Below are 12,500 nucleotides of genomic sequence, written 5' to 3' on the forward strand. Positions count from 1 at the left end.
GGGAGACTGTCCCTGTAATCTGTAATTCTAAGTCGCTTTGGATAAAACACGTTCTAGTCTTTTAGTCCGCAACCAATCAAACTGTTTAGACTTTTCTTTTGAAACACGGAACTACGTTTCAACGTTGTTGAGGAACACAACACAAACTCGCTAGTCAAGCCAAAATACTGCAACAACGCAATGGATTCGGTAAGTAATCCCCACTGCTACCTAGTTAACTAGAACACTACTTTACATTGTTAGCAGGCTCACAAAACAAGCTGTGTTAGTTGACTAGAGATGTGTTGTTGATTTTCTAACTAACTATCTAACTTCTACTAACTAACCCTATCAACTATTTCAACTATCTTCCGTATTTCCACAGTTCCGTGTTTCAAAAGAAAAGTCTGAACATTTTGATTGGTTGCCGACAGGCGGACCAGATGACCAGACTATGTCACACATGTTTGGCTTGTGAGTCCACGTTTGGTCCAGTAGAGGGCGGTAGTGGTGGAGCCTGACACTGACCTGTCTGTCTATCTGTCTGCTGGGTGGAGCCTGACACTAAATGGTAAATGGACTGCACTTATATAGCGCCTTTATCCAAAGTGCTTTACAACGGCCTCTCATTCACCCATTCACACACACATTTACACACCAATGGCGGCAAGCTACCATGCAAGGCGCCGGCCGGCCCGCTCACTGGGAGCAATTTGGGGTTTAGTGTCTTGCCCAAGGACACTTCAACATGTGGCCAGCCGGGGCTCGAACCGCCGATTTGCCAACCGTGCGATCATTAGATGGCGGCTCTACCTCCTGCGCCACAGCCGCCCCTATCTAATGTGACACTGACCTGTCTGTCTGACACTGACCTGTCTGTCTGTCTGACACTGACCTGTCTGTGGACGTCCGTGGGGGAGAAGTCCCCCAGAGCCTCCCAGGTCAGCCCCGTCTCATCGTCCTCGTAGAACCGCACCTGGATGTCGTCTGAGGCAGAGGACAGAGGAGAGTCAAGGCAGGGCACAGAGGAGAGTCAAGGCAGGGTACAGAGGAAAGCCAAGGCAGGGCACAGAGGAGAGTCAAGGCAGGGCACAGAGGAGAGTCAAGGCAGGGTACAGAGGAAAGCCAAGGCAGGGCACAGAGGAGAGTCAAGGCAGGGCACAGAGGAGAGTCAAGGCAGGGCACAGAGGAGAGTCAAGGCAGAGCACAGAGGAGAGTCAAGGCAGAGCACAGAGGAGAGTCAAGGCAGGGTACAGAGGAGAGTCAAGGCAGAGCACAGAGGAGAGTCAAGGCAGAGCACAGAGGAGAGTCAAGGCAGAGCACAGAGGAGAGTCAAGGCAGGGCACAGAGGAGAGTCAAGGCAGGGCACAGAGGAGAGTCAAGGCAGAGCACAGAGGAGAGTCAAGGCAGGGCACAGAGGAGAGTCAAGGCAGAGCACAGAGGAGAGTCAAGGCAGAGCACAGAGGAGAGTCAAGGCAGGGCACAGAGGAGAGTCAAGGCAGGGTACAGAGGAGAGTCACGGCAGAGCACAGAGGAGAGTCAAGGCAGGGCACAGAGGAGAGGCAGGGCACAGAGGAGAGTCAAGGCAGGGCACAGAGGAGAGTCAAGGCAGGGCACAGAGGAGAGTCAAGGCACAGAGGAGAGGCAGGGCACAGAGGAGAGGAGAGGCAGAGCACAGAGGAGAGTCAGGGCACAGAGGAGAGTGAGGAAACCAGTCTTAAACACTACTGATGTTTACATTACTACCTTTGAACATACTGTATATTGCACATTGCACATGTCTCCTGATATAGCTTATTTTATACTTCTGCAAATTAGATACTAGTATTGTACATAAACTGCCTCACTGTACATAGCTCATAACTGTATATAGAGCATAACTGTATATAGTTCATAACTGTAGTTCATAACTGTACATAGCTCATAACTGTATATAGTTCATAACTGTATATAGTTCATAACTGTATATAGATCATAACTGTATATAGTTCATAACTGTATATAGATCATAACTGTATATAGTTCATAACTGTAGTTCATAACTGTATATAGTTCATAACTGTATATAGATCATAACTGTATATAGTTCATAACTGTACATAGATCATAACTGTAGTTCATAACTGTATATAGTTCATAACTGTACATAGCTCATAACTGTAGTTCATAACTGTATATAGTTCATAACTGTATATAGATCATAACTGTACATAGCTCATAACTGTACATAGCTCATAACTGTATATAGATCATAACTGTACATAGCTCATAACTGTACATAGTTCATAACTGTACATAGCTCATAACTGTACATAGCTCATAACTGTATATATCTCTAAACTATACTGATGTTTACAACACTACCTCTGCACATACTGTATATTACATAGTCACCTATCACTACCATTCTGGTTCTATTGATATCATGCCCTTATATCACTTTTTGCACTTCTGGTTGGATGCTAAACTGCATTTTGTTGTATTGTACTTACATTACACTTACTTACTTAGTAATCTAATCTAATCTAATCTAATCTAATCTAATCTAATCTAATCACGTGTGTGTGTGTGTGTGTGTGTGTGTGTGTGTGTGTGTGTGTGTTTGACTGGCTCACCAACTGTATGATCTGGGGGTGGTAAATGTGTAAAGGGGTGTGTGTGTGTGTGTGTGTGTGTGTGTGTGTGTGTGTGTGTGTGCGTGTGAATAAATTAACAACCATCCCACTAAACCAACAGTCCAAATCAAGCCTAGTTAGTTAGGCTCTGATTGGACAGCAGACAGCTCAACCACCATGGCTACAGTCTCTCATTCAGGCAAGATGACTGAACAATACCAGGATGCAGACATGAGGCCTATTGTTCTAGGTAGAACAGAAAAAGCCCCACGGTTCACTAGAAAACACAACCCAGGGGAGAGTCTTGCATTCCAGGGATGTTGACTTCATGCCAACTGGCCAACCTGTCCCTCCCTCCCTCCCTCCCTCTCTCTCTCTAGTAGTAGACTGGTGGTATTGAGTCTCTCTCTCTCTGTTCTTCTTGTGACTGTAGCTGGTATTTAGCATAAAAAGAGAGTGAGAGTATGGAGTATGGACCAAACACCTCCCTCTCCCCTTCTCTCTCTCCCTCTCCCCTTCTCGCTCCCTCTCTCTCTCCCTCCCTCTCTCCCTCCCTCCCTCCCTCTCCGTGTTCTTCCTCCTCTAGTCATTTGCATAACAGCTGGGGAATTCCCTGGGAGGTTGGAGAGTCAGACCATGGACGACTTCCTCCATCCAGCGTTACGGAACAGACCGTCGTGATGACATCACAGAGGACTACAGTATGTACTGGGTATTTGAAAATACCAACAGTGTCAATACCAATAACCCTCAGCAGCACAATAAAGAGAAAAATCGGCTGCGCAATGGCTTGACCTCGTTACGAACCCAAAGTCTTTTTTTAGCTCTGTTTTTATTTATTTTAAGCATATTTTTCAGCACAGCTGGTGGAAAGTGTTAAATGGTAAATGGACTGACTTATATAGACTGACTTATATAGACTGACTTATATAGACTGACTTATACAGACTGACTTATATAGACTGACTTATACAGACTGACTTATATAGACTGACTTATATAGACTGACTTATATAGACTGACTTATTGCCTTTATCCAAAACGCTTTACAATGGCCTCTCATTCACCCATTCACACACACATTCACACACCAATGGCGGCAAGCTGCCATGCAAGGCGCCGGCCCGCTCACTGGGAGCAATTTGGGGTTCAGTGTCTTGCCCAAGGGCGGTTCGACATGTTGCCAGCCGGGGCTCGAACCGCCGATCTGCCAACCTTGCGATCATTAGACAGCGGCTCTACCTCCTGCGCCACAGCCGCCCCACAAGTGTGGGAGCAGGTTGGCGGGAAGGACAGGGCGTTGGTCCACCTTTCACCAGCCACTGTCACAAAATCATAGTTTGAAATCGGCCGCTCCGTCAAAGACCGACAATGTGGTTTTGAATGCCACTGTAAGAAAACGTGAACCAGGTGTTCGAACCAAGATTTGGGGACGATTTAACGGTATAAAAAACTGGAAACCACCCAACCGTGGAACAGTGTGTACTGAGGGACAGTTAATGGTCGGCATGACGACCTCAGAGAACTACAGTGTGTACTGAGGGACAGTTGACGGTCGCCGTGACGACGTCACAGAGAATGTACTGTAGCCGCCTGTGTTTCTCAATAGGATTTGAACATATACTTATTATGAATATGAAGTCTTGAGGCAGTATTTGATAAAGGGGGGTAGGGGTGTGTTGCCTGTGTGTGTGTGTGTGTGTGTGTCTGTCTCTACCTTTCTGGACCTTGTCACACAGCAGATAGACCTCCTCCCCTCCAGTCACACAGCCAGCTGTCTTGTCCATACGCACGATCTTCAGGTTAGAGGCATTAGGAGCTTCTACACAATGGAGAGAGGAGAGAGAGGAGAGAGGGGAGAGAGGGGAGAGAGAGAGAGAGGAGAGAGGGGAGAGAGAGAGAGGAGAGGGAAGAGGGGAGAGAGGGGAGAGAGGAGAGAGAGAGGGGAGAGAGGGAGGAGAGAGGGGAGAGAGAGAGAGGAGAGGGGAGAGAGGGGAGAGAGGGAGAGGGGAGAGAGGGGAGAGAGGGAGAGAGGGGAGAGAGGGGAGAGGAGAGGGGAGAGGGGAGAGAGAGAGGAGAGAGGAGAGAGAGGGAGAGGGGAGAGGAGAGGGGAGAGGGGAGAGAGGGAGAGAGGGGAGAGAGGGGAGAGAGAGAGGAGAGAGGAGAGAGAGAGGGGAGAGAGAGAGGAGAGAGAGGGGAGAGAGGGGAGAGGAGAGGAGAGAGAGGAGAGAGGAGAGAGGGGAGAGAGAGAGGAGAGAGAGGGGAGAGGAGAGAGGGGAGAGAGGGAGAGGGGAGAGAGGAGAGAGAGAGGAGAGAGGGAGAGGGGAGAGAGGGAGAGAGGGGAGAGGGGAGAGAGAGAGAGAGAGAGAGAGAGAGGAGAGAGAGAGGAGAGAGGGGAGAGAGGGAGAGGGGAGAGAGGGAGAGAGAGGAGAGAGGGAGAGAGAAGGGAGGTAAATTGTCATCAACCAAGCTCTGCTTTGCTGGTCGAAACAGTTATAATGATAAAAAGAAAAGGAAGACTTGCAACACTGAACACATCAGACTAACAGAGGTAGACACTGAACACATCCTAGACTGACAGAGGTCAACACAGTGACTGGCAGTCAAATCGACGACATCTGGAATGTTGCAAAATTATTGCAATCGTGAAACAAAATTACTTTCTCTTCTGCTCGTTTCTCGGTTGCAGAAACTAGAGAGAAACTAAACGTGGAGGAAGGGAGGGAGGGAGGAAAAGAAAGAAGAAAGTGACACAAAGTGCACACGCACACACACGCACACACACACACACACACACACACACACACACACACACACACACACACACACACAGGGCGGGTAGTAAACAGAAAGTGAAGGCCTAGTTTCTGTCAGTGGAGAGGAAGTGGAGCGAGGGGTTTGTTGTAGCGGAAGAGAGACACAGAGACACAGAGACACAGAGACACAGAGCTACACCGAGACACAGAGACAGATAGACACAGAGACACACATAGACACAGAGACACACATAGACACAGAGACACAGAGGGACACAGACACAGAGACACACAGAGACACAGAGACACAGACACAGAGAAACAGAGACACAGAGACACAGAGACACAGAGACACACAGACACAGAGACACAGAGACACAGAGACACAGAGAAACAGAGACACAGAGACACAGAGACACAGAGACACACAGACACAGAGAAACAGAGACACAGAGACACAGAGACACAGAGACACACAGAGACAGAGCTGAAGGAGCTACACAGAGACACAGAGACACAGGGACACAGAGACACAGAGACACACAGAGACACAGGGACACAGAGACACAGAGACACAGAGACACAGAGACACAGAGAGACAAAGACACAGAGCTACACAGAGACACAGAGACACAGAGAGACACAGAGAGACACAGAGAGACAAAGACACAGAGCTACACAGAGACACAGGGACACAGAGACACAGAGAGACACAGAGACACAGAGACACAGAGACACAGAGAGACACAGAGACACAGAGAGACACAGAGACACACAGAGACACAGGGCTGAAGGAGCTACACACTGGGCTAGCTACGAGCTAGGGAAGTGAAACCAGGACGCTCTCATGTGGTTGTATTTAAACGCAGGCCCGTGGTGAACACTGGAGGAGAGGCTGCTCAGCAACACAATGCTGTTCATTTGCATCTCACGCTCTCACACACACACACACACACACACACACACACACACACACACACACACACACACACTTGTGTGTGAGCATATTTGTATATGTAAGTAAGTAATTGAAGTGTGTGTGTGTGTGTGTCTCTCACCCTCCCCTCTCTCTCCCCCCCTCCCCCCTTCTCTCTCTCTCTCCCCCCTCACCCCTTCTCTCCCTCTCTCTATCCCTCTCCCCCCCACCTCTTCTCTCCCCCCTCACCCCTTCTCTCTCTCTCTCTCCCTCCATCCCTCCCTCCCTCTCTCCCTCCCCTTCCCTACCTCTCCCCCCCTCTATCTCCCTCCCTCTCTCCCCCCCTCCCCCCTCTCCCTCCCTCCCTCTCTCTCTCCCTCCCTCTCCCTCCCTCCCTCCAGACTCACTGCTGTCGTAGATGGGGTCAGAGATGACGGGGTCCAGCCTGCGGGAGAATCCCCCGTCGCTGTCGGGCAGCAGGGCGGTGAACATCAGCCTGACCACGCTCAGGTCCATCTCCTTAGACTGGTGGGCCGCTGCACTCTCTATCAGGCTCCTCTGGTGGTCTGCAGAGGGGGGGAGAGAGGGAGGGAGGGAGAGAGAGAGAGAGAGTGAGGGAGAAGGGGAGAGGGGAGGGAGAAGAGAAGGGGGGAGGACAGAGAGAGGGGGAGGGACAGAGAGAGAGAGAGAGAGAGGGGAGGGAGGGAGAGAGAGAGACACACACATTTCAATTACTGTGTGTGTATTACACACATACAAATATGCTCACACACAAGTGTGTTTGAGAGTGTGAGTGAGTGAGTGTGCACGTGCGTGCGTCCATGCTTGTGTGTGTGTGTGTGTGTGTGTGTGTGTGTGTGTGTGAGTGTGTGTGTACCAGTGAGTTCCCTGGGTATACGGTCCTCGCCCTGGAAGGTGTCTATCTCAGGGTGTGTGTGTGTGTGTGTGTGTGTGTGTGTGTGTGTGTGTGTGTGTGTGTGTGTGTGTGTGTGTGTGTGTGTGTACCAGTGAGTTCCCGGGGTATGCGGTCCTCTCCCTGGAAGGTGTCTATCTCAGGGTGGATGACCACCCCGGCGTTGTAGCCCATCCTGTGGGCCTCCGTCATCCTGTCTGCCAGGGTCCTGCTCACGTTCTTCTTGGTGACGTGGAGGATGCCCAGGTTAGGGAAACTGGAGGGGAGGAGGGGGGAGGATGGGGGAGGAGGATGAGGGAGGATGGGGGAGGATGAGGGAGGATGAGGGAGGAGGGGGGAGGATGAGGGAGGATGAGTGAGGAGGGGGGAGGATGGGGGAGGATGAGGGAGGATGAGGGAGGATGAGGGAGGAGGGGGGAGGATGAGAGAGGATGAGGGAGGACGGGGGAGGATGGGGGAGGATGAGGGAGGATGAGGGAGGATGAGGGAGGATGAGGGAGGAAGAGGGAGGACGGGGGAGGATTGGTTAATGATTGTTAATGATTAAATCGACGACAACCGATTAACCACAGTTAAGAATATGATCGATCGGGCAACATTTTATAGATCAAGTGTATCAAAATAAACCATGAAATTGAGGGGGGCATGCGTGTACATATATATACATACGTGTGTGTGTGTGTGTGTGTGTGTGTGTGTGTGTGTGTGTGTGTGTGTGTGTTTGTGTGTGTGTGTGGGTGCGTACAGTGCCTCATCATCATACCCCGTTATACAGCCTGAAATCAAAACCCATCAAAAAAAATACAAAACATATTTTTCCAGCTTTATGTACAAATTCAGCCTTACAACATCAAACTAATGGAAAAAAAGGGAGGGGAAAGTCACCAGTCCCATGGTTTAATACTTCTTACAACCATCTTCTGCTGCAATGACATCCATCAGTCTGTTTATATACGATATATTATTATATGATATATTATTATATGATATATTATTACCGTATATATGATATATTATTATATGATATAATATATGATATAATAATATGTCTCTGCTAGCTTTGCACACCTAGATTGCTGGTCACTTAACTAAATCGGGTATTTCACAAATACATTTTTAAGAATTGTCCAGAATTTATTTTGCCTTTGATGATGAGGGTTATAATGTGGACATGCAGCTCAAAAAAAAGTGAAGATTTAATTTATTTAAATGTCCTGGGTGTGATGTGACAAAAGGTAAAGATTTTCACAGGGTATGATGACTTTCTGTGATGACTATGCATGCATGTGTGTGTACGTGTGTGTACGTGTGTGTGTGTGTGTGTTGCTTCTGTGTGTGTGTGGGTGGACGTGTGCATCTGTGTGTGTGGGTGTGTGCCTCTGTATGTGTGTGTGTGTGTGTGTGTGTGTGTGTGTACACGTGTGCTTCTGTGTGTGTATGTGTGTATGTTTGCATCTGTGTGTGTGTGTGTGTGTGCATGTGTGTGTGTGTGTGTGTATGTGTGGTGTGGAGGAGACACACTCACCTGATGCAGGAGTCCTTGGGCTGCATGTCGGTGATGCAGACGCCCTTGTCACACTGCTTCCCCACCAGGCTGTGGGCGTGGAGGTGGGGGTGGTTGGAGTTGGTGACCAGCTGCACCACCACGCGGGCCGTCCCCTGGTAGTTACAGATCTGACAACCAATCACAAAGCTTCACTGTCATTGTTATGCAAAATTATACAACAGTTTGTTCCAACCAAGTAATTTGATTGGACAAGAGGCATTCCATGAGTGCTGATATACAGTATAATAGCACTGGGACTTTTAACTATATGTATCACTCCGAAATAACCGTTAATACAAAGTAGCTAGCCTGCAGATGTTTGTGTTCAGGTTACTAGGCAACAGTCCAGTTGCGGAACTATTTTTTGTTGACGGAGCCAAAATAAATTATTAAATAAACAAACAAATCATAATCTGTTGTCGCTTATTACTGTTAACTAATAAATGGCGCTGTAGAACTGTTGTATAAAAGCAATATCACACGAGAGGGAGTGCTGTTATACTGAACATCAGCACGGCTGTGATTATCTTATTAGCTGTGCTGATATTCAGTATAACAGCACTCCTTCTCGTGTGATATTGCTTAAACAATCCCTGCATACACTCACACTACAACACCACAACATTCATGTAGCATATTATCATACAGCCATTTCACAATAAAAACAAGTTCAAAGGACAACAGAACCCCAACGGCTCTCTTAGAGGGGAACGCTGAACAAAAACAAACCTGTCACTTTTTCCAAACTGTCACTTTTTTCAACCTGCTGGTTTCACAGACAAAGCTTAAGCCTTAGTCCTGGACTACACTCACAATGTACAAGAATCACTTTCAATGTCCAAATCTCTTCTCAGTCTAGGGTTAGTCTTAAGCCTCGTCTGTGAAACCGGCCCGTTATCAAGATTATCAAGGATTATGAATCGATGTTTCATGCTTTACAAAGCATGTGGCGGCTGTGGCGCAGGAGGTAGAGCCGCCGTCGACTGATCACAAGGTTGGCAGATCGGCGGTTCGAGTCCCGGCTGGCCACATGTCGAAGTGTCCTTGGGCAAGACACTGAACCCCAAAATTGCTCCCAGTGAGCGGGGCCGGCGCCTTGCATGGCAGCTTGCCGCCATTGGTGTGTGAATGGGTGAATGAGAGGCCGTTGTAAAGCGCTTTGGAGCAGTTTTGGAGCAGCGAAAAAAAGGCGCTATATAAGTGCAGTCCATTTACCATTTACCATTATGAAACCGGCCCGTTATCAAGATTATCAAGGATTAGCAAGGATTATGAATCGATGTTTTGTGCTTTCCAAAGCGCTGGGGAATATGGCATACCACTACCCTCTCTGCTGTTTAGAGCTTTTCTCAGAGAGTGTTAATTTTGTCAGGCTTTTTAGTCACTTAGTCTTTTGTGTTTAGATGAAGATGCACACCAGTTCTAGTCACACCAAGTCACCTCCATTTTTCTTCCAGTGCAGTCTCAGTCCACAAAAACTCCAAAACATTTTAGTCGAGTTTTCGTCGCTGACTACGGCTAGACCAAAATGTTTTGGGGTTTTTGTGGACTGAGACTGGCACTGGAATGTTTTCAGTTTTCATCAACTGGAACTGGACTGGAACTAAGAAAAATGGAGGTGACTTGGTGTGACTAGAACTGGTGTGCATCTTCATCTAAACACCAAAGACCAAGGGTGAATCCCAATTCACCACTCTGGCTCCGTTTTCACCCCTAATCTCCGTTTTGCGCGTTCACGTGTAGCCGTAGTGGCGTCCCAATTCATTACCCATTTAGGGTTAGGGATAGGGTTAGGGTTTTCCATGGCTCCGTTCGGAGAAAATCTTGACCCTCGTTCGATTCGGAGCCATGAGACTCCCTTCCGGCATGCATTGCGAAACATCTACAGAAATGTTCTTTTCGCTCTCGTAATACGGAAGCGAGCCTGAAATGTCATTTACTTTTTCTGGAATTACTTGTAATTAAAGACTTGAAAAAATATGATAACCATCGTATTATCTTAGTTTAATGTCATTACAATGCATTATAGACCTTTTATTTATAAAAAGCGTAACCAAAAAAAATCTAACGTTACAGTAACGCAACGCTGCATGACAGTCGAGCATTTCAGAGATGTACAATCATAAATCAATTATTACCTGTGGCGTTTGACAGCGGATGATGGTACACATATGTAAAGTTATCTATCAAACGTTCGTCTGACTTGTACATGATGCGCATTTTGACCTATTTCCACCCGCAATCTAATCCGAGCAGTTGTTATTAGGTAATATTATTAATGGGTTGTATCATTCATTTAAATGCACTATAGACCTTTTCTTTATAACAAGCACAACAACAATAAAACGTTATTATGCCGATGTGCTGTGTGTCTAACGTTACAAGCTGATTTGTGCATGACAGCCGCGCATTGACATATTTCCATGTCTGATGTCTAATGTCTAATGTACTAATGTAATTTCAATGCATTATAGACCTTTTCTTTATAACAAGCACAACAACAACAAAACATTATTATGCCGATGTGCTGTGTGTCTAACGTTACAAGCTGATTTGTGCATGACAGCCGCGCATTGACATATTTCCATGTCTGATGTCTAATGTCTAATGTCTGATGTACTAATGTCATTTCAATGCATTATAGACATTTTCTTTATAACAAGCATAACAAAAGAAATCGCTGTTATGCCGAGGTGCTTAACATAGAAAGTTCCACAGTCCAGCGCGCTTGGGACAGCGGGCAGGACACCGGAGCGCGTTTGTCACAGGCTGACGCTGCCCCGGCGTCAGCCTTCCCAATAGAAATAAATCGGTGCGCGATTCACATTTCAGAGATGTACAATCATGTTTATTTAGAAAGAAATTATTACCTGTGGTGTTTGACAGCATTCCCCCCCCTTGGTGGTATATGACGCTATAGTTGTTATTATACCAAAACAACCGGCAATCTAATCCGAGCAGTTGTTATTATGTACTATTATATATGTAGTTAACTAATGCAGTGGACAGCGGCTGTTTCTCCAGCGTTCCTGTCACATCGGATTTCGTAACGTCATAAAATTAAATCTGTAAGTCATGCATTTTTCCATGTTTCCCTTTGATGGCATATGACGCCGTAAATGTAACTAAAGTTCAGCCTCGAAGTTGTTGCACTGTTGTCCTAAATCAGTGCAGACTGGCAGGGTAGGAGCACAGGTTTCATACAGGTTAGAGCTTATTCTGTCATGGTCTGATAATGAAGCATTGTTCTTTTTTATTTGATGACTTGTTTGATCGATTGATAGCGTTCAAGTTCATTCAAGTTGTGAATGAATCGCGAGCGTCAATGCTTTTCTACGATACTACGTGTAATGTCACTTGGACATAGAATAATAAGACACTTGAGTCTGTGTTCAACAAAGGTATAACCAGTTTACTTCGGTTCTCTCGACACCTGTCAGTCACCTAGTGGTATATCATGAACTCTCTCTAAGGCGCATGCGCTGTCCTGACTATGAATTAACCCATTAATTACACTACGGATGACGTATTAGGGTTGTCCCATGAAGGGTTGTCCCATTTCCCCCGGGGAACCACTACGGCTCTGGCTCCAAAACGAGTGACTCCAAAACGAGTGACTCCAAAACGAGCCGAAGTGGTAAAAAAGAGAATCGGGATTGGGCCCAAGTGACTAAAAAGCCTGACAAAATTAACACTGGAGTGAACTGACCCACGCGGCAGCCTCCCTGTCACTCCGTGCTCTGTCAGTCATGTGGTTAGATCGCAGCTTTCACTA

General features: G+C 47.0%; 1 protein-coding gene across 1 annotated transcript in view; it reads right to left on the minus strand.

Annotated features, from left to right (window-relative positions):
* Window positions 1-12,500, minus strand: part of nfkb1 (nuclear factor of kappa light polypeptide gene enhancer in B-cells 1) — a 33,890-nt gene that overhangs the window by 10,854 nt on the left and 10,536 nt on the right. The window contains exons 6-10 of the mRNA XM_080526295.1: window positions 8,705-8,853; window positions 7,272-7,435; window positions 6,674-6,832; window positions 4,312-4,416; window positions 875-966 (exon numbers count right to left, since the gene is read on the minus strand). Of these exons, the coding sequence (XP_080382421.1) occupies window positions 875-966; window positions 4,312-4,416; window positions 6,674-6,832; window positions 7,272-7,435; window positions 8,705-8,853 (669 nt within the window). The remainder of the gene's footprint in view (window positions 1-874; window positions 967-4,311; window positions 4,417-6,673; window positions 6,833-7,271; window positions 7,436-8,704; window positions 8,854-12,500) is intronic.

The sequence above is a fragment of the Nansenia antarctica genome, assembly GCF_963989245.1.
Source record: "Nansenia antarctica genome assembly, chromosome: 3".
Lineage (NCBI taxonomy): Eukaryota > Metazoa > Chordata > Actinopteri > Argentiniformes > Microstomatidae > Nansenia > Nansenia antarctica.